Source organism: Sinocyclocheilus grahami, unplaced genomic scaffold (genome assembly GCF_001515645.1).
Source record: "Sinocyclocheilus grahami isolate Dianchi unplaced genomic scaffold, SAMN03320097.WGS_v1.1 scaffold21.1, whole genome shotgun sequence".
Lineage (NCBI taxonomy): Eukaryota > Metazoa > Chordata > Actinopteri > Cypriniformes > Cyprinidae > Sinocyclocheilus > Sinocyclocheilus grahami.
The window spans coordinates 4,864,587-4,883,582 of NW_015505200.1; the positions used below are offsets into that span (position 1 = coordinate 4,864,587).

The window sequence follows — 18,996 nt, forward strand, 5'->3', positions numbered from 1 at the left end:
TGATGATGATGATGATGATGATGATGATGATGATGATGATGATGATGATGATGATGATGATGATGATGATGATGATGATGATGATGATGATGATGAGGAAGAGCCAAGTGAGACAAAGCCCTTGACTGTTCAGACATAAACGTTTTCCTCACGCCGCACACATACTCCCATGCTCCATGTGGACCTGCTGACGTACTTCTGTCATGTTCAGAAGATGTTTCCCATTTCTGTTCAGGCTGAGATCTTCCTCTGAAAACAGACAGGCTTAAAGGTTAAACGAGAGCAGGAAACGGCTACGATGACAATTAAAATATTTGCAAAGGCTGTTTGGTTTCCCTAATAATGCTCCCCCCACTATGGATGCAACAAGTCTCCCTGACCCCATGTTTCTCTGGTTTACTTCATTTTTCTTTTTCGTTTATGTTAACTATCTAATGTAAAGGATTGTGTTGTATAAACATGTTGGTAATGTTAAGAAGGACTGGACTGGTGAACTTTCTCAATGGTTTTTAACCCACAGGTTCGCTTTCCAATCTAGTGAGAAAAAATTCAAATCTGAAAGCTTTTTTCATTTAGTTTCTTTTGTACCATTAGATACATTGGATAATTTGGACGGACCAAGATATTTTGTCTTAGATACCTAATAAGTGTTACTATCTATCATAAATCCCAATGGCACTTGACCTGTGACATTTCTGTGTTGAACTCTGGGATATCTTGCTTGCTTAGAGACGAGAGCTGTGTTTTTGTGCACTTGTGACACGATCTGCCTCACGTTTTGTGACCCTGATGAGAAATAGACCTTGTTAACACAAACAGAGAAGTTAATAAATCAGAACGGCATCTTTGATTGAGGTAGGCAGTTATTTAAAACCAAACTCCATTTGAGTCTCATGAGGTCGACTGCATTCAGAAGTGGAAACTACATCCATCAGAACGGCATCTTTGATTGAGGTAGGCAGTTATTTAAAACCAAACTCCCATTTGAGTCTCATGAGGTCGACTGCATTCAGAAGTGGAAACTACATCCACATTTGTGCCAAATGATGTGGGATATTGATGCTTTTTTCATATGCATTCAGTTTATGACCAACTTCCAGTTAAATAGATTTTAAACATGTCATGCTCACATCCATGCATCATAGCTTCTGGTTCTGGTTATCCTATCTGTTGTTCAAACTCTGAGGTTGACAAAATCGTACTTCCCCGAGGGGCTGTGGTCCAAAATAGCCTGTTAGTAGTTAGTTTGTGTTTTAATAGGGCCGAGGTCCAATACTATCCTTCCGTGGGGTTGCATACTTTTGGCTAGAGGATTATTTTACATTAGCAGTTTCTTTGACTCATACTGAGGATACTATTTAAGAGATGAAATACAAATGTATCATTTATATATGGATTCTATAAATCTACCAGAGATGTTCATGCCAGCAGTTAAGGTTCAGCATAAACTGTACTCAATTTTATAATGTCAGACATGCAGGTTTTTCATTTGACTGCATTTTGTACAATTACTAAAGCCACCAATAAATGTTTTCAGTGCTGATGATGTTGGAAAGATTGTTTCTGGACAATTTATTGGAGTTAGAATGCAGAAAACATCTGAATTCTGTTCATCTGCAGTGCTTTGATTTCTAGTGGGTATCAAACGCACACAAGAGGTCGCAAAGGTGTTTTTCTCTATTAAAAAACTGATAAACCTTGTTAACGCATCCCTCACAATTCATGGTTATCTCAAGGAGCAGGGAAACCCCTCGTGCCCAAGTGAACGTCTCACTTCTTAAAATGCTATGAATCTTTAACCATGTCTGTAAGTAGATGATCTTGCTGGTCACACTTAGTGTTCTTGTAGAAATGCTGTGTATGTCTTCAATATTCTTTGTCATTGACTTTGAAGACCTGGATAGACTGGGCATGACACCACGTGTAACTAAAGACATTTGTATTTTCTTTCTATTGAACTTCGCTCACCTTTGTTTTCTGTCCCATTGTCTTTATGAGAGATAAAGATGCTGATATGCCAGTTTTTGTTTTTTTTAATTGGCAGGAAATTTGATTTGCCTTTGGCTGTCTGTCATAAAATGTAGTGACATCATTTCTAAAAACAAACTGAGATCCCATTATCTTTTTTTTTTATATGGTCAGCATCTACAGCTAACTGTCCGTATTTGGATCAATGTTGAGGACTGTCTTTTTGCAATAGCTGGAGAATAAGTGTCTGTCAAATTATATCTGTATCCTTTTATTGCAATAAAAATATAGAACAAGCATTTCGCATTGTTTTGTTGAAAAACATCACAAAATTGGTGCTTTCAGTTTTTTTTATAAAATATTTCACACAAGCAAATATATTTAATTCGGTTTTTTAATATAATACAATTTATATTCCATTGTACTACAAACATTACAGAATGTCACCTTAAATATAACAGGATATAAAGCCTTAAACTACATTTCAAATGACAAAAACAAAAGAACATCCAAGATAAAAAGATTTTTATTGAAATATTACAAATGAGACAAACACGTCATAGGATCTTATTTACATCAAACTGTAAACAGCTTACATACATTCAGCTATACTAGTTCTTATGCAAGGACATATGACCTCGCAGTGCCAGTAATAACTTCATGAGAAAAGCAAATCATACAGTGCATCTGTAAATGAATAGATCACAGCTTAGAGTCTATTAAATATTAAACTAAAAGGACAATGGCTTTAGAAATGTGGTTTTGAAAATGCAAAATCCTATGCTGCCACAGGGAGGCTACAATGTTCTTTCACAAGAACTAGTTGGCTTTGACAGGCGACCAACTAGACAAAAGCATTAGTTATTTGATTCATGTTCAGAAAGGCTCTGCACAGGTTAATCAGTTTGAATGAAAATTAAACAACAGCTTGAGCGAGCTACAGAAAAAAAGTTTAATAAACCTCATTCAATCTAAGTAGTTGAATGTACAATGGTGTCTAGCAGAGCACACAAAACTGACTGCCAATAAACTGGCTTCCAATACAGTTTATTACAAATGAGAAACTACCTTCATGACAAACCACATAGAAAGTCAAGCTTTGTCTGTTTGTAGAGGAGGAAAGTTTGTGGTAAATTCAGCCAAAAGCTACATTGTAAAAAAATATATAATAATTGATTAAAAAAAGCATCAAAATTAAAGTTTTATGCTCAGTGAATGAATTATATTTCCTGCTATAATGTACATTTCAAGTTTAAACGTGGTGGAGGATTTGTAATCCTAAACTATTTAGAAGTGTATTAATCTACATAATATACAGTACAAATTGAAATGTTAATGGTTCTATTAATAAATCTTAATAAATGGTGCTTTAAAAAAAATAAATAAATCTATAATAAATCAAATCAGTTATTTAGCATATTGTGAAGTGGTCAGCTGCAAAAACACTCCTCTAAGAAATACTGTCTGCATCATGATGTTTAGCAGTCACAATGACATTTTAGGTCAACCAAACTTTTTGTTGCCGCTAACCTCCAACACTAAATGTGTTAATTCTCAAGTAGCACATACGCACTTACTGCAGTCTATAACGAAACCTGTAAACCTTTGAACAGAAATGTGCAATGTAATGTAAAAATAACAATTTTGAACTAACCTTTTCAGTGAGTCAGGATGGAAATCTGAAAGGTTTTGGAATGTAAAGACAGTGAGAGCGCTTGTGTGAGTGTTGTGGTAATGTTTCAGTTCTCCGTTTCTGAAGAGTCGCTGGCATCTGTTAGACGTGTTTGCTTCTTGCGGATGTTCCAGTGGAGACACTGAGCCAGACTGTCAAACCAGTCGTACACCAGATCATGACAACAGATAGAAGGGACCGGAAAGCAAGAGGTTGTGATCTTAATGCTATAATGGAAACAAACAAACAAACTCATTTCATGATTAACAGATACGACATGTGCAGTTGAGAGTGTTGCTTGAGATAAAAGCGCAAACTGAATTTGAACTGAAACGTTGATGCTCATTTCCATAACTGTAATGCAGCTGTTGTTGTATTATGGGAGAGGTCAAAGCTGTTTGCTTATGGGATTGTGTAAAAATTTTTAAAAAAGTGTCACCTGTCCCCATGCTGGATTTCCTGCCTCTTTCTGCCATCAAACGAAACCCAGGCTGTGTTGCGAGCATCAGGTGACAGAGTTATCTACAGGGTAAACACGGTTAGCGGTAAGATGACGCAAACAAATGTTTTTCTGAAGCTCTCATTTGAGAGAAATAAATAAATAAAACCATATTTGGCAGATTAAGTTTCATCAGTGAAATGGAGAAACCTCAATCCTATTCTCACCATGAGCTCCACACCTGCGGGCACCACGATGGGTCTAAAAGAGAGGGAGTGAGGGCAGATGGGGGTGACCATGATGGCAGGGACGTTGGGATGGATCATGGAGGCTCCCGCTGCGGCAGCATAGGCCGTGCTGCCTGTGGGGGTGGAAACTATTACACCTGCAGAGAAACACACCATATATTTGCATTTATTTTCATGGCAGCTGAACTCTCGTCAAAGCAAATGAACAGACCATAACGTACTGAGGCATCTGCTTGAACTAAAAGAAAGATAACGAAGCATGTCTAAAAACCAAACAAAGCTACAATGCCATTAAAAAGTCTGTTGTCGGTAAGATGTTTTAATGCTTTTGATGTCTCTTATGCTCAACAAAGGCTGAATTAATTTGATATACTGTAAATACAGTAAAAACAGTAATACTGTGAAATCTTGTCATTTATTCCTATAACAGCAAACTGAATTTTTACCAGCCATTACACTTCAGTGTCAAGTGATCCTTTCAATAATCATTCTAATATGCTGATTTGATGCTCAAGAAACATTTCTTAATACTATCATCAATGTTGAAAACAATTGTGCTACTTAATATTTCTGTGGAAACCATCATACTTTTTGTCAGGATTCTGTGATGAATAGAAAGTTAAAAAGAACAGCATTTATAAGCCAATTCACACTGCACAGACAAACACCAACAAACAAGTTATGAAAATGTCATGTTCACACTGACCCAACAGACACCAACAAATGCTGACTGAACATGTTCACTCGGGTGAAAGGGGTAACACACTGATCAGACAAAACCCAACAAACGTGTTTGTTGTTGTTTGTCTGTGCGGTGTGAATTGGCATATATGTCAAATAGAATTTTTTTTAAACATTATAAATGTTTTCATTGTCACTTTTCATCAATTTAAAGCGTTCCTTACTGATGATTAAAAGTATAAATTATTTTTGGGGGAAAAAACATTAACCAGACCCCTAATTATCCCATATTAAGTGGATTGTTTGTGAGCACAATGGTGACAAGATAAAAAATGATCCATCAATACTGTTTGCAGCTGAAGTGTATGAGTGTGCTCACCGTCTCCCAGTACAGATGTGATGAGGCGTCCATCCAGGTAAAGATCAACGTTAGACAGGTAGGATGAAGGCCCTCTGTCCACCACCACCTCATTTAGCACCTTTATACACACATAATATCCACATCACAGAGGGCAAATGAATCAATTACACATAAAAGCATCTAACAAACAGATGTGTTTCTGTACAAATCACATGCCACCCTGGTCTAAAATAGTCATCTTGGACGTAAAAAGCAGACTATTAATGACTATGTTATTGCTATGGCAACTGGACATGCAGAGGTATCACAGCTGTTATTTTCAAATAACTCCAATTATGTCTGTTACTATGGAAAACATCTTTGAACAGTCTTGATGGATGGATTTTTGTCTGTAAGATAGTATTCTGAGAGTTCCCTTAGAAGACATTCAGGCATTTTGCTTGTGCAACATTTTAATATCTGCTTTGCAGACAATTGCATCTATTATATGAGTCTTCTTGTCTCCTCAACACTTAAAATAATTTATAGTTACTACTGTAAACTATAATAATTGTTGTAATTTTTTTAAGCTAATAAATGTTATACTCTTTGTAAACAATATGTACATGCATGTGTATATTTATATGTCTGTAGATATGTATGTACATGCACTCTACCGTTCAAAGGTTTGGGTTTGGTAAGATTTTTACAGATTGTTTTTTTTAAAGAAATCTATGTTCAACCAAGACTGTGTTTCTGGGTTTATTTGATCAGTAAATTTTATTACAATTTAAAAGTGCAATATATTTTGAAACATAATCCCTGTGATGGAAAAGCTGCATTTTCAACAAACAAAAAAGATGGATTTAATTTTCTAATAATTTTTTTTTTTCAGGATTCTTGGATGAATAGAATGTTCAAAAGAACAGCATTTGTTTGAAATAGAAATCTTTTGTAATATTATGAATGTATAAATTTACTGTCACTTTTGAAAAGTGGCCATAAGTTTGCTTTATGGCCTCTCCCTTAGTATGACATGTGATTGGTTCACACATATCATCAGATTTTATTCAACATCCTTATTGGTGGATTTTAAGTTTGAATTTTGACAGTGTTTGTGTAGCGTTTGTTAAGCCTATGTGCCAAAACATAATGGCATAATAAAGACAGACTTTGTCTCAAGCGTTGCTGGTTTTGTGTTCAGCAAATACTTTGTTAGTGCTGCGCTACCTGTAACTGTAGCGTGATTTTGCCTGCCTCATTATTTATGTGGTTATGAGGCGCTATTCCATTCCCCTGAGTGCTGAAGAGCTGCTCGTTCCTCTGGAACATGCCTTTCACCACCTTAACCCTCAGACGACTGCGCAGGATGATGGCAGCATTACCTATAGAAGTCAGACACGAACACTTAAAACAACATAAAAATCTAAAACACAGTACATTTCAAACTAAAACTGAGATGGTAGATATAAGAAACTCTTAAATCACTCTACCTTCAAACACTTTATCCACCTCTGTTTTAAAAGACTCAAACTTGAATGGTGTGAGAAATCCTAAGGAGCCCAGATGGAACGCCATGACCGGAGGAACGCTGCCCTTAAACAAATGAGACAAAACCACATTTCATTCCTAAATAAATCTCTAAACAACTCACTTTTGCATATCCAAATTCTCTCAACTTATATGATGCACACAGAGACCATCCAATGGAAAGCAGCTGAGACTGACCTAGTAGGAGACTCTTGCGCACAAACAAATGAGATGATGAGATGAGAGAATACCTGGAAAAGAGATGATGCATACAGAAGAGTCCCATCTCCACCCAAACAAATAATCAGATCGATGCGATCTGAGATGTCGTCATACCCTGTGTGAACACAATGAATCACTAATTTTCCTAATGCACCCAATCTTTTATTGGTTAATGTTGTGTCATGGTTATGTAAAACAGGTTAACCTGCCGATAATTCACTCCTATCCAATCCAACACAATGAGGTTTCAGTACCTTCCCTGAATGTGCACAACTGATTGCGAATGGCTGAAAATGAGTCATCCGTCATGAGAGAGCCATCGTCCACAACTTTCTTCTCCACATAAACCATCAGATGTTTCTCCTAATGTTGGGAATAATTTAGATAAAATTTGTGTAACCAAATCTAAAAAAAAAAAAATCGAATGATCCAGCGAAAAAAATTAATGGGTAACATTAGCGCAACTTTCTTCTCCACATAAACCATCAGATGTTTCTCCTAATGTTGGGAATAATTTAGATAAAATTTGTGTAACCAAATCTAAAAAATAAAAAAATCGAATGATCCAGCGAAAAAAATTAATGGGTAACATTAGCAAATGTAACTTCCTAGCCTATTAATCAACTACTAATGTTGCTTTTGTGTAACCTACCTCCACAAGGAACCTGCAAAGCTCTTTGAACGGCTCCAGAAGGGTCTCGTCTCGGATCTTTCTGATGATCAGGACGTTGAGCGGTGGTTTGCTCCAGGTAAGCCGCTGGCTGGCTGGATCTTGAATGTGCCTGCGGGGAAAGTCGACAGAGTAGGCAAACATTGTATGTGTTGCCACTGCACTCCGAACAAAGCAAAATGGCATGTACTTTGTCCTGTTTCTACACTCGTTACGCAACTTACAGTCATGGTCAAATGGTGAAAAGCACAGTTATGTAGACTTCTGCTTTTGGTTTCTCAATAGTTCTAGGATCAGATTGTTTTCTGTATTAATAAATGAAAAAAATTGAATGGATGTCGTTTGACACATTCATTACTTCAAAAATGTAAATATTTAAATAAATCTTTAATATACACATCTTATTTATTCTACCAAGGAATAACAAAGTCCAACATAATCCAATATATCTCTACTAAGTTTCTAAAATGTATTGTTGCATGATATTCAGAATAAGTCATTTTTAGAGATTCACTCTAATCATCATTCTTGATCTGAAATACAGAAAAGCATTACTAACATATCTCATAACATTTAAACAACATGTTCAGCACAACATCAGATATCGGACTAGAGAACCACACATTACCCTCTGCATGTGGTTTGTCCTGGGGGCATAAAACAGGCATAGAGCTGGGGGGGCGGCTTTTGGATGGGGTGCGTTAGAAAGTTCCAGCAGGACCATTCTTGTGACAGCCACACCAGTACCTGACTGCGCTGCTCTCCAGCTTCATCCAACAAACCACCCTCAACCAATCAGAACTCAGCACACGGCCTTATCACTACATTTGTCCAAACCTTTGCTTGATTTAAAGTTTAAACAGTAACAAGAGAGGAATGTGACCTGGCCCCTTACCTAAAGTAAGCCTGACTTTGCTTACTTACTTACTTACATGACTGAGGTTGGGTTGGGAAGAACACAAGCTTTGGGTCCAAAATGAGTAGCAGGATATGGTCCATGTAGAAAGTGCCCTCGTCTGCAACAAAGAGGATCTTACATCACTACACTTTTCAATCTTTAGAGTTCAACCGGTTTAAATCAAATGGTGTGTTTTGTACCTGCATCTATCCCATCTTTTTGGGCAACTCTCTGCAGTGTCCTCCACTGATACAGAGGCTTCTGATTCGGGCTGCTCAGGCAACCAATGTACGCTTCCCCCCGACAGGTGTTCTGGACAGTCCGGCCTCCGAAGAGACCTCTTCACCTCTTTGTGTCTCCTTGGAAGTTTCCCCTGCCGCTCCTGCTGCCTCTGTGACCGCTTAGATGAACCACTCTCCTCCACCTTTCTGGAGGGCGGCTTGTCTTCCATGCCTTCAATTCTTATTGGGGAAAAAAGCAAATAAACTCTAAAATGAGTTGAGAAGACCCAAGCGGGCCCCCTCATCATGGGTGCACATATTTCCAGGTAGCCCTGCTTTATATAGGATCTTGTTGATCAAAATAGACATTTGACATGCATTACAAAACAACAGCTTATGTGAAAAGAAAAATCAAACATATTCAGCTGGTGTCACGTGTTAATACATTTACTTATATAGTAGCCGACATGAAATACTTCAGGGAAGTTAACATGGTTTGCACTGAGGCATGACAAACTCCATTTAAAATATTTAGTAGCGGACATGAAATACTTTAGGGAAGTTAACATCCTGCATTGAGACATACAAATCTCCATTTAACGGTTATTTAACAACAATTTTTAACAGAATTGTATTATTATAATACATGTAACATTTAGAATCTCAAATTTAGAGACTACATTAAACCAGGTGATTGAAAATTAATAAAAAGGGTGAAAATGAGTACCCTAAACATAGTCACTTACTTAAACTGTAAACTAAAACCTTGATGTTAATTAAAAAAAACAATTCCATGGACATGTTAGTTGTCAAACGCATATATTTATTTATTGTATTTAGTAATAAACTACTAAAACTGGAACAACCAGTAAAACGCATTGGCCTGCTGCACAATAAGCAAAGGCAGCTTACTTAATTATACTACTACAAATGCAAACTATCACGCTACTAACAAGGATTTTGGAGTGTCAAGGAGCAGTAACGTTAATCTCGAACACATTAAGCGACATGAAACACTGCACTGAAGACAGAACAGTAGGAACATTTTACTCGACCAAAACTTCCGTTAAGTTAGCCGCAAGGTTAGCTAACGTTAAACACATTTCACCAGCGCTTACCAAACCACGAGCAAAACGCGGAACTTTCCTTTTGGACTTTACAGTCTTTCACAACTGAAGAGGTAAATTTAATAGACTTGACGGCGTTACCTTGACAGCAACACTATTTCTGTACCAGTTTACGGCTTATGCTCGCTGCTCAGTAATATTATGGGATGTCCACAATGACGTCACGAGGGTGCTCGTGACACTAGCGCTGCTGCGCAGAATCTCTGAGAAGCAAATAACGAAAATGTTATCTGTGTTTTTGTTGTATATATTTTCCTTTCTTATTGTTTGCCTTTTGTGTGGTTTTAATACATTTATTCAGTTATCTCCTTATCTATATATATATAATGATTAACATTGTCTCTTCGAAGTCATAATAAGAGTCTCTTCCACATGCTGAAAATCCTGAACTGGAATAATAATAATAATATCAAAGGAATCAATCACGAGTAGCTAGTTATTAAAATTAATTGATAGCTTAATATTTTAGGTACACATATGGTCACGTTTCACACTACAGTACAAGGTTTCTTGACATTACAAAAATATAAAATAGATATTAATTTTTCTTATTTAAGTTTTCTGTCACAGGATGAATTTAATTTACACAGGTGTGTAACTGGGACGATTACATAAGAATAGACCATACATTTCCAGTATGAATAAGCAAGGAATAAACAGGTGTGGTTTGCCACCTGTTATGATTTATTCTTTCATCAGGGTTCAATATCAATAGCAGTTGCACTTCAGTCATTTCACTTTTATGTGCTGCTCCGTTAACACATCTGTCTTCCAGCAACATGCTGCGTTTGCAAACAATGCATAAAGCCAATGCATAAACAGCTGCTACATTCATTTTACTTTTTTTTTACTCATGTCTACCTATACATTTAAAATCACAAACGTTGTTCTTCAGAAAGAAGCTGTTTATAAAAAGGAAAAATGTGGTTTGTTTTTTGTTTGAAAAAAAAAAAAAGTCAGAATACACAACACAGGATGGGATTCAGGCTGCACCCTCTTTCCAAAATTTCAGCTGATCTGTGACTTTCAATGCATTTGGTGCCACAAATGTTGACCGTCTGAATGAACCTGCAAGCACAAGAAGAAAAAAAAACATTATTTATCAAAGCAGTGTTTACAGAATTTGCCTTGACTGTCAAACTTGTTGGTGCTGTATGCACTTTGACGTTAATAAAAAAACGGTATATACTACATCTGAACACACCTACAAGGAAGTCACATAATTAGTTGATAATCCATCATATTCAAATTATTAAAGCTCCATTTTTTACAATGCATTCTCAATCAGTAGAGCAAAGTGTTGAAATAATGGGTTTGATTCTACAGTGAATGAATTTCCAGTAATTAATTTTTTATTTTTAAAGAGACAAGTATAATTAATTATAATTTGCACTTACAAATTGCATAAATAACATTACAGTGTTTCCCACAGACTTTCATTTTATTTGTGGCAGCAGATATATATATATATATATATATATATGCAGACTCATTCTCTGCCTGCAGGAGGCGCTGTTGGGGTGGTAGAGATCGAGGTTTCCCTGGTAACGCTGTACACAAAGCAGAGCTCCACTCAGTCACAGCTGCAGTATCAGACATTACAAGCAAGAAGAAACGAAAACGAGTTTCCTTCAGAAATACAGTAATATAAAAACACCCGCACCCGGGTTTCGATTTTGAAAGGTGCAGTGCTCATGTTTATTCAACTTGTGCTAGCATGTTCCTCTTAAAGTCAACCTGTTCAGTGAGTTAGTGGAGAACAGCAGCTAGAGGCTAATTTGGCTAATTTAGTGACATTAAAGTTAGTTAAGCTGATGGAAGCTCACCTGCTGTTAGCACCGCTACGAGGCAATCACAAGACTCCAGTACACCTCCGATGCAGACGACATGACCACACACTTGAAAATAAAATACAAAAGATGTTCTTAACAGTGGTGTTTCTTCACTCAGTTTTCCTCAGTAGGTTGTTAGCTCGCTGTTTTATGTTAACGTTACGTCTGTCACTGAATTTAGGGGCCGCCTCTAAAGTTACATACGACATTGGTACACACTTTCTGACTTAAATAGCATTTGAAGAGAATTACCTTACTTGCGATAAAGAGGCAGAGTAGAGAAGATAACTTACTATGCTTCTCTTTGTTCAACTAAGTTAGTTAACTTTGGCTAAATTACATTATTAACTTACCAGTTGATGTTATCATCGATACTATGGCATTCACAAGAGGAGGATCCAAAATACACCTCCGACGTTGCAGACTACATACAGACTAGACATCTGAAAATAACAAACGAAAGAAGTACTAGAAAATACTGTTTAAAATCTCCACTGAAACAGTGGTTTGCCTAACACACTTTACCTCAGTATTTCACCTTAATTCGCTGTTAAGGTTAAATAATGACTCACCAGAGGAGCTAACTTGCATTAAAGGGCAGCAGAACGTACAAACGTGTTCCTCGGTTTAACTAAGATTTATTTCGAGCAATATAGGTGACATTAACTTACTCAGCAGTCGATGTTATCAGCCTTTTGGCGGCATTCCGGCCGTCTGTCAGAAAAAAAGGCTCCAACTCCCGACACAAAAAATGACACGATGAACAATGTTAGTTTGCTGTTAACAAGTGAAAACATCTTAAAATATCGCAGTTTTGCATAAAACAGAAATAATATACAAACCTTTCGTCGAGTTAAGGAGCATTTCTCTTTTGTCCTTTTACAGCCACTTCCACCAAACAGTCAAAAAAGAACTCCCTTGCCATTGGTCAGTTTTTTGCGGGCAAGTTCACTACTGTAAATTGATTTACAGTAGTGAGGAAATACAGTAGTGACCGTATATTTTTCCATAATCCTTTGCGGTTTACAGTAAAATACTGTATACACATTTTACAGTATCTTACTGTACATATTACAGTATAATACTGTTCAAATTACAAAAATCAGTTACAGTGTAGATATAGTCTAGTTACAGCAAGGGCTAACTGGGCTGTGCTAACCAGTATGATCCTGGATCAACATCTTTTGTTGATCTTGGAACAATATTCATGTCCAAAAACATTGATTGGATGTTCTACTTGATAAAAAGAAACGTTTTACTTGGTAAAATCACATTCACCATCATGTGTTTAAATGTTTTTGCAGTTTAAATTCCAAGAAATTGAACTAAGCTGCAAAAACATTTATTTTTAAAACCAGTTTTGAGTTCTGAAAGTTTAAAGTTTTATTACCTGTTAACTTTAAACGACCTCCGGCAGGTCAAATAGTGACCTTTTAACACTCTATTACCTGTCTAGGATTCAATGGACAACCATATACAACACCCTAGATTAATGATGGGAACAGAGCCATTAATAAGGGAGCATACCCAGACTAGTGCACCCTGTAATTATGTCCAGTGTCTTTGTATTCTGCTGCTTTTTAAGTTCGGAGCAATCAGACGTGACACGGTCAGGTTTTTTACCATTAGAAAATATTTGTCCACATCTTTCTCAGAGAGGAGTGGAACCAACTTAATGTGCCTGCTTATGCAGACATGTCCCTGTCTCTTCTGAACATTGAAAACACTCTGTTTTAGCAACACCCAGATTAAATTTCTTTAGAGCCAATTACTGATCCATAGCTTTAGCTGTAAACACACCCTTTTAAAGTCAAGTTCCTTTTTGCACAAACTCTTTTAACCTTAGCTGAACGTTATGAAGAGGCAATGTGGACTTGTAAACTCTCTTAAAGGTGATATATCATGAAAATCGGACTTTTCCAGGTTTTAAGTGCTATAATCAGGTCTCCGTTGCATCTACTAACCAAGGAAACGTGAGAAAGATTAACCCAGTCACTTAGTTTTGGTAAGCCTTTTTCTGCAAGCCTCTGAAAAAACGAGCTCATATGATTTCGCTCCCCTAGTGACGTCGCAAAGGGATCTCATTATAATATTACCGCCCCTTAATCTGTACGTTTCCACCCATGGCTCAGTCATTTTGATTTCGCAAGCGACAACTGTGTACCAGCTCTAATGCCATGGTGAAAGTTTGAGCAAAACATGCTACCTGTTCTGTCTTTGGCTGCACAGACGAGCACAGAACACTGTTTAGAGTCCCAGCCTCAGAGGAGACAAGAGAGCAGTGGATTTATTTACTGCATATTGCTGCTGCCACACAGATCTAAAATAAACATACAATTTCCCCGCTGTTTACCTTCACAGACATAACCGACTGTTTTTGCAGCGCCACTTCCAGGATTTGCGCTTGCTCTTTCTCTTTTTGTAACTCGTGTGTTTTTAACATAAACTCGTGTGTGAATGAGAACTTAGTTTAGTACTCGCATGTTGTGACAGCAGCTTTCTGTCCGTGTGCTTCGGATGTGTGCGCTCAGAAAACCTTATATCTGATGTTTAAACTCATATGATTTAAAATGCATGATTTCAGCGCGATAAACATGATAATCAGAAACAAAACAGATGTTTTTTAGCAGGTACAAGCTATTCTGGAAAAGGGGGCGAGGAGCAGCAGCTCATTTGCATTTAAAGAGACAGGCACGAAAAACAGCGTGTTTCTGCTTCCACTCAAAATAGGCATTTTCAAAATGATATAATAAATGATCTGTGGGGTATTTTGAGCTGAAACTTCACAGACATATTCTGGGGACACCAGAGACTTATATTACATATTGTAAAGAGGGGCATATTATGTCTCCATTTAACACGTTTCACATTCTAGGTTTTTTTTTGTTTAGTTTTTTTTGTCTGCTTACAAATGTCCAACAGTGGACACATGCATTACAAGAGAATTTCTGTTGGGCTTTTCTTGAAAATCTTGAACATTTTAAGAATTTTGGCATTTAACAATCAATCTCCGCACACCGCACACAGACCTGATGAAGGTCATGCGACCAAAATGTTGTTATTAAACCTTTTTGATACTTTTGCACTAATTGACAGTGTGCGGGAATTGTTTTCTTTTTCCTTAAGAATTTTGGCATAAAATGACTGACTACTTTAGAGAAGCATTAGAAAGAAAAAAAACTATTTTAGACAATGGTGCAACAAATAGTTTTTGTATATATTTTTTAATGGATATAAATAATTTTCACATAATAAATATTGAAATGGTTCATGTTTATTACTCTTTGCTTACATTATCAGTCATAAATGTAAAAAAAATAAAATAAAAATGAAAGATTGGGTCAAAAGTGACTGGACACCTGAAATGTAACTTCTTTTTTTTTTCAGTGAAATCAATGTAATATATTTTTGTTCAGCAATATTTTTTATTTTGTATTTTGAGAGAATTTCATGGTACTATTTAATATTTATGCAATAATTATGATCATTATTTCCAGTTGAAAATAATACCAAAAAAATCTAATATTTTTCTATTACTGCCACTGTGCAGGTTTCTCTTTGTGAGGTTTGGTTAGCAGTGACTGAAACGCAGCTTTACACACAACTGCCAGTCTGCATGGAGAGGATCTTGAGACTCCAGTAGCTTCAAACACCTGTCTGCTGCTCAGCAGTGGCTTTTTTACAGCTGGCATTACAACCCAGTTCATTTGTTTGACAGAAACTTTCCTTAATAAATCTTTATCTGACCAAGATCTTCTGTGCTCCAAGTCACTCACAAATCTTTTGACAGTAAAATATTTCTATTTGCTTCTTGCAAAATATAGTTTGTTTAGATGTCTTTTGCAAGACATTGCATTGTTTCATATTTTTCATCTTCAGAAAGATCTTTCTTCCTCGCCATATTAAATGAGAACTGTGACTTGCCGTGAGAGCTGCCACGGAGAGCAAGGAGAACATGTGGACCAACCTCTTTAAGTAGGGTTTCGATTTACCTAAGACCAAACAAAAAAATCTAAACAAACAAAAATCTGACTCTTTATTGTACCAAATAATGTCACTTGCATAATAATTTGGAACACAGTGTAGATTCCTATAGAGCTCTATATAAAAGGCTTATAAATTCTCTTGTTGTTTGTAGACATTTTTTTTTAAGTTGGGTATTTGGATTTATATTTAGACACTCTCAAAGACAACTTTTTGTAAACGTTTAGATTTTTTTATGTCAGTTTTTGCATTACTTTTACTACAATCAAAGCAGAACACAAAGAAATAAATTTTATTACACAACATCAGAGATCAACAAAAATGTAACAAATATGAACAGGAATACTTTATTACTTAATCAATCTGATTTCAACCTCTTATTTGAGTCTTCTGGCTCAATTTTGCCATATTGTAACAGCCAGACCAGTTCATTTGTGTGTGTGTGTGTGTGTTTGACTGTGTAAGTGAGTGTGTGTGTCCGTTTTATACTCTTGATGTTTTGTCACGTCACCCCTTCCTTGGTGTACCTTTTTTTTTTACACAACATCAGAGATCAACAAAAATGTAACAAATATGAACAGGAATACTTTATTACTTAATCAATCTGATTTCAACCTCTTATTTGAGTCTTCTGGCTCAATTTTGCCATATTGTAACAGCCAGACCAGTTCATTTGTGTGTGTGTGTTTGACTGTGTAAGTGAGTGTGTGTGTCCGTTTTATACTCTTGATGTTTTGTCACGTCACCCCTTCCTTGGTGTACCTTTTTTTTTTTTACTCCATTGTGGCTAAATTATTGATTTTATTTCACATATTTGCAAAAACATGCTTTGTGTTACAGTCACACTAGTTCACGCTGCCCGCATTTTTCTAGTTGGGTTGGGGGGGGGGGGGGGGGTCTGTTTTGCACTCTTGATATTTTGTCACCCCTTCATTGCTTGCACTTTTTTCTGCATTGTGAATTTGTAGATTGTACACAAAAAATTATCTGTATTTTTGCGTATTTTCCCATTCATTTCCACTGGCAGTCATTTTTGACAGCAAACAACACAAGTATGATGCTTTTTCGAATCAAGTCCACGATTTTGTATTATAATTTTTTTTGTGTGGTCACATAGTGACTGCCATAAAAGTCATCGAGTTTTGTACCGTTCCAATGAAGTAGCGATTTTGTAACATTTCAAAACTTTTTTTTGCTGAATGTTGCTGAATGAGTAATGAACTTACGAATTTACAAAGAAATGTAAAACCACACCTACATTTAAATACATGTACATGGAAACATTTAAATAATGCACATGCATGCTCAACTCCCAGTGAAAGTGGGCTATTCATTAAATGTGCAGGGCTGGCCTTAATCTCAGTAGGGTGTGTCTACTGACAGCAGACCTGAACTGTTTCAATGAGGAACTGCTGGCCAGCTACAAGAAAGACTGGTCTTTTGATTGTTGTGATTTCTGCCTTGGATTATGCCTTACCATGGAAACATCAATCCCTTCGCTTCTGCTGGTTCTGTGGCTCAAGAGTTTGCTGAACTGGCTGGTGGTCGTGGTGCAGCGACACTATGTGATCAGGAGTTTCTCAGGATTCTTCTGCATTTCATTGGCACTGATTGACAGTCTCTTGAGTTTTGTCCTCATGGCTATTTTCTATCTGGAAGACTTCAACATCTCAGGCTGGCACTTGACCAGGTATTGCATATGCCTGCTGGCTCAGATTACTTGTTTTATCTACGCCGTGCTCCACTGGCCAGTCTTCCTCCTTGTAGGACTAGATAACTTCTGGAAGCTATCATCAAGCTCAATACACACATCCTGGAAACAAAAACTGACTTACTGTGCTGGAGTGTGCCTCCTTTGGATTCTAGCAGCGTTGTACGTTTTCTCGGAGCCTGATGTTGTTCTGTTATTAGGAGATGATGAGACGCACCAGTGCGAGCTGTTTAGTAGCCCTCAGAGTTCTCAGGTTCTCGCCGCGTTGCTGCTGGCAGTCACCGGCTTCATTCTTTACTCGTACGCTCCGCTAGAGAAATGGAGGGTGCAGGTGTTTCTGCATTTCGCTCAACAAAGCTGTGTGGTTTGTTTGTACGTTCCTCAGCACGTGGGCCTCGTTTCTCGTTCTGATGATCGTCTCGCCGCTGCTCCGGATGGAGCTGAACGCCGCTAGAGAAATGGAGGGTGCAGGTGTTTCTGCATTTCGCTCAACAAAGCTGTGTGGTTTGTTTAAGGCGGGCTATGTGTACGTTCCTCAGCACGTGGGCCTCGTTTCTCGTTCTGATGATCGTCTCGCCGCTGCTCCGGATGGAGCTGAACTTCATCTGGTTGTGTTTCCTCAACAGCTTCTCCGTCGCTGTGGCTCTGTGCGGCCGCTCTTTTACATCGAGTTCCAAGAACAGCGACACCATTACAGATGGTTTTTGTTCCTGGTACTTTTGTTATACATATGGAGCTGACGAGTGGAATTATGGACAACAGTCCAACAATCCACTCAAGTTAAAACACTACACAATATCTGACCATGTTTACTCGGGAGAAGGCGTTTTTTCTTCTTTGCTTTCGTGTTTGCATTAAAAAAAGGAAAAAAGAAACGCCTTTGGGTTTGTAAATTACTTCTTCTCTTTTTTTTGCACAAATGATTCGTCTCTTTACTGTGAGAAAAATGAATATTGGACCAGCACCTTTTACCAGACTGATGTAAAAATTGTGATTTCTGCTTCAAACATAGAGCTAACAATTACAAGTGCTTTACTGTCTATATATAAATAAACCGAACCCATGAAAACTACAAGGAAGATACAATGAAGTATATTTACATTTGAGCTAGCTAGCAGTCTAGCCGGTTTATTGACTCCCCGATACTATTGCAGTTTAAGAGCATTTACTATGACAGCATTAGAGAAAGATGATCCAAAATGAACATTTTGTCAATTTACTCAACCCTATGTCGTTTCAAACTTGTATGTCTTTCTTCTGCGGAACACAAAATAAGATTTAACCCTTTAAAGATATGAAATAATAGTCAGACAAATACATTTTTTAATGGAGTTTTAAAAATGTTTTAATTAATAAAGAGTTTGAAACTTTAGACAAAATATAAAATTATATATATATATATATATATATATATATATATATATATATATATATATATATAGACACACACAAA

At 36.9% G+C, this 18,996-nt stretch overlaps 2 protein-coding genes and 2 long non-coding RNA genes across 6 annotated transcripts; 2 read left to right on the forward strand and 2 right to left on the reverse strand.

Moving 5' to 3' along the window:
- The first annotated feature begins 64 nt into the window (after positions 1 to 64).
- On the forward strand, positions 65 to 2,095 carry LOC107557522 (uncharacterized). The gene is made up of 2 exons (XR_001605405.1): positions 65 to 898; positions 999 to 2,095. It is a non-coding gene; the product is annotated as an uncharacterized lncRNA (long non-coding RNA).
- A 231-nt stretch (positions 2,096 to 2,326) lies between these two features.
- On the reverse strand, positions 2,327 to 10,200 carry LOC107557499 (NAD kinase-like). Of its 3 annotated transcripts, none has more exons than XM_016240949.1 (12): positions 10,098 to 10,200; positions 8,869 to 9,129; positions 8,703 to 8,786; positions 7,753 to 7,882; positions 7,355 to 7,463; positions 7,130 to 7,215; positions 6,842 to 6,944; positions 6,579 to 6,733; positions 5,388 to 5,487; positions 4,307 to 4,464; positions 4,080 to 4,162; positions 2,327 to 3,867 (listed from the first exon to the last, which is right to left on the reverse strand). In XM_016240949.1, exons 2-12 carry the CDS (start codon positions 9,117 to 9,119, stop codon positions 3,708 to 3,710), a joined length of 1,419 nt encoding a protein of 472 aa, XP_016096435.1. In that variant the 5' UTR covers positions 9,120 to 9,129; positions 10,098 to 10,200; the 3' UTR covers positions 2,327 to 3,707. The 3 variants fall into 3 exon arrangements, with proteins under 3 accessions (XP_016096435.1, XP_016096426.1, XP_016096418.1); XM_016240940.1 differs by having other exon boundaries at positions 10,008 to 10,200; XM_016240932.1 differs by lacking the exon at positions 10,098 to 10,200 and having other exon boundaries at positions 8,869 to 9,580.
- Positions 10,201 to 10,720: 520 nt separating this feature from the next.
- LOC107557516 (uncharacterized) lies at positions 10,721 to 12,579 on the reverse strand. Its single transcript, XR_001605403.1, has 4 exons — positions 12,520 to 12,579; positions 12,202 to 12,291; positions 11,843 to 11,914; positions 10,721 to 11,084 (listed from the first exon to the last, which is right to left on the reverse strand). It is a non-coding gene; the product is annotated as an uncharacterized lncRNA (long non-coding RNA).
- Positions 12,580 to 17,184: 4,605 nt separating this feature from the next.
- LOC107558813 (probable G-protein coupled receptor 160) lies at positions 17,185 to 17,997 on the forward strand. The gene has a single exon (XM_016242503.1). It carries the CDS (start codon positions 17,311 to 17,313, stop codon positions 17,995 to 17,997), a length of 687 nt encoding a protein of 228 aa, XP_016097989.1. The 5' UTR covers positions 17,185 to 17,310.
- Positions 17,998 to 18,996: the final 999 nt, after the last annotated feature.

Bases quoted from the DNA above. Each gene is read 5' to 3' on its own strand.
- LOC107557499 (XM_016240932.1), bottom strand. From the start codon at position 9,197: ATGATGAGGGGGCCCGCTTGGGTCTTCTCAACTCATTTTAGAGTTTAT. The intron at 4,465-5,387 runs GTGAGCACACTC...GTTTCTCTGCAG, and splicing joins CACATCTGTACTGGGAGACG to GTGTAATAGTTTCCACCCCC. The intron at 3,868-4,079 runs GTGACACTTTTT...TTTCCATTATAG, and splicing joins GAAATCCAGCATGGGGACAG to CATTAAGATCACAACCTCTT.
- LOC107558813 (XM_016242503.1), top strand. From the start codon at position 17,311: ATGGAAACATCAATCCCTTCGCTTCTGCTGGTTCTGTGGCTCAAGAGT.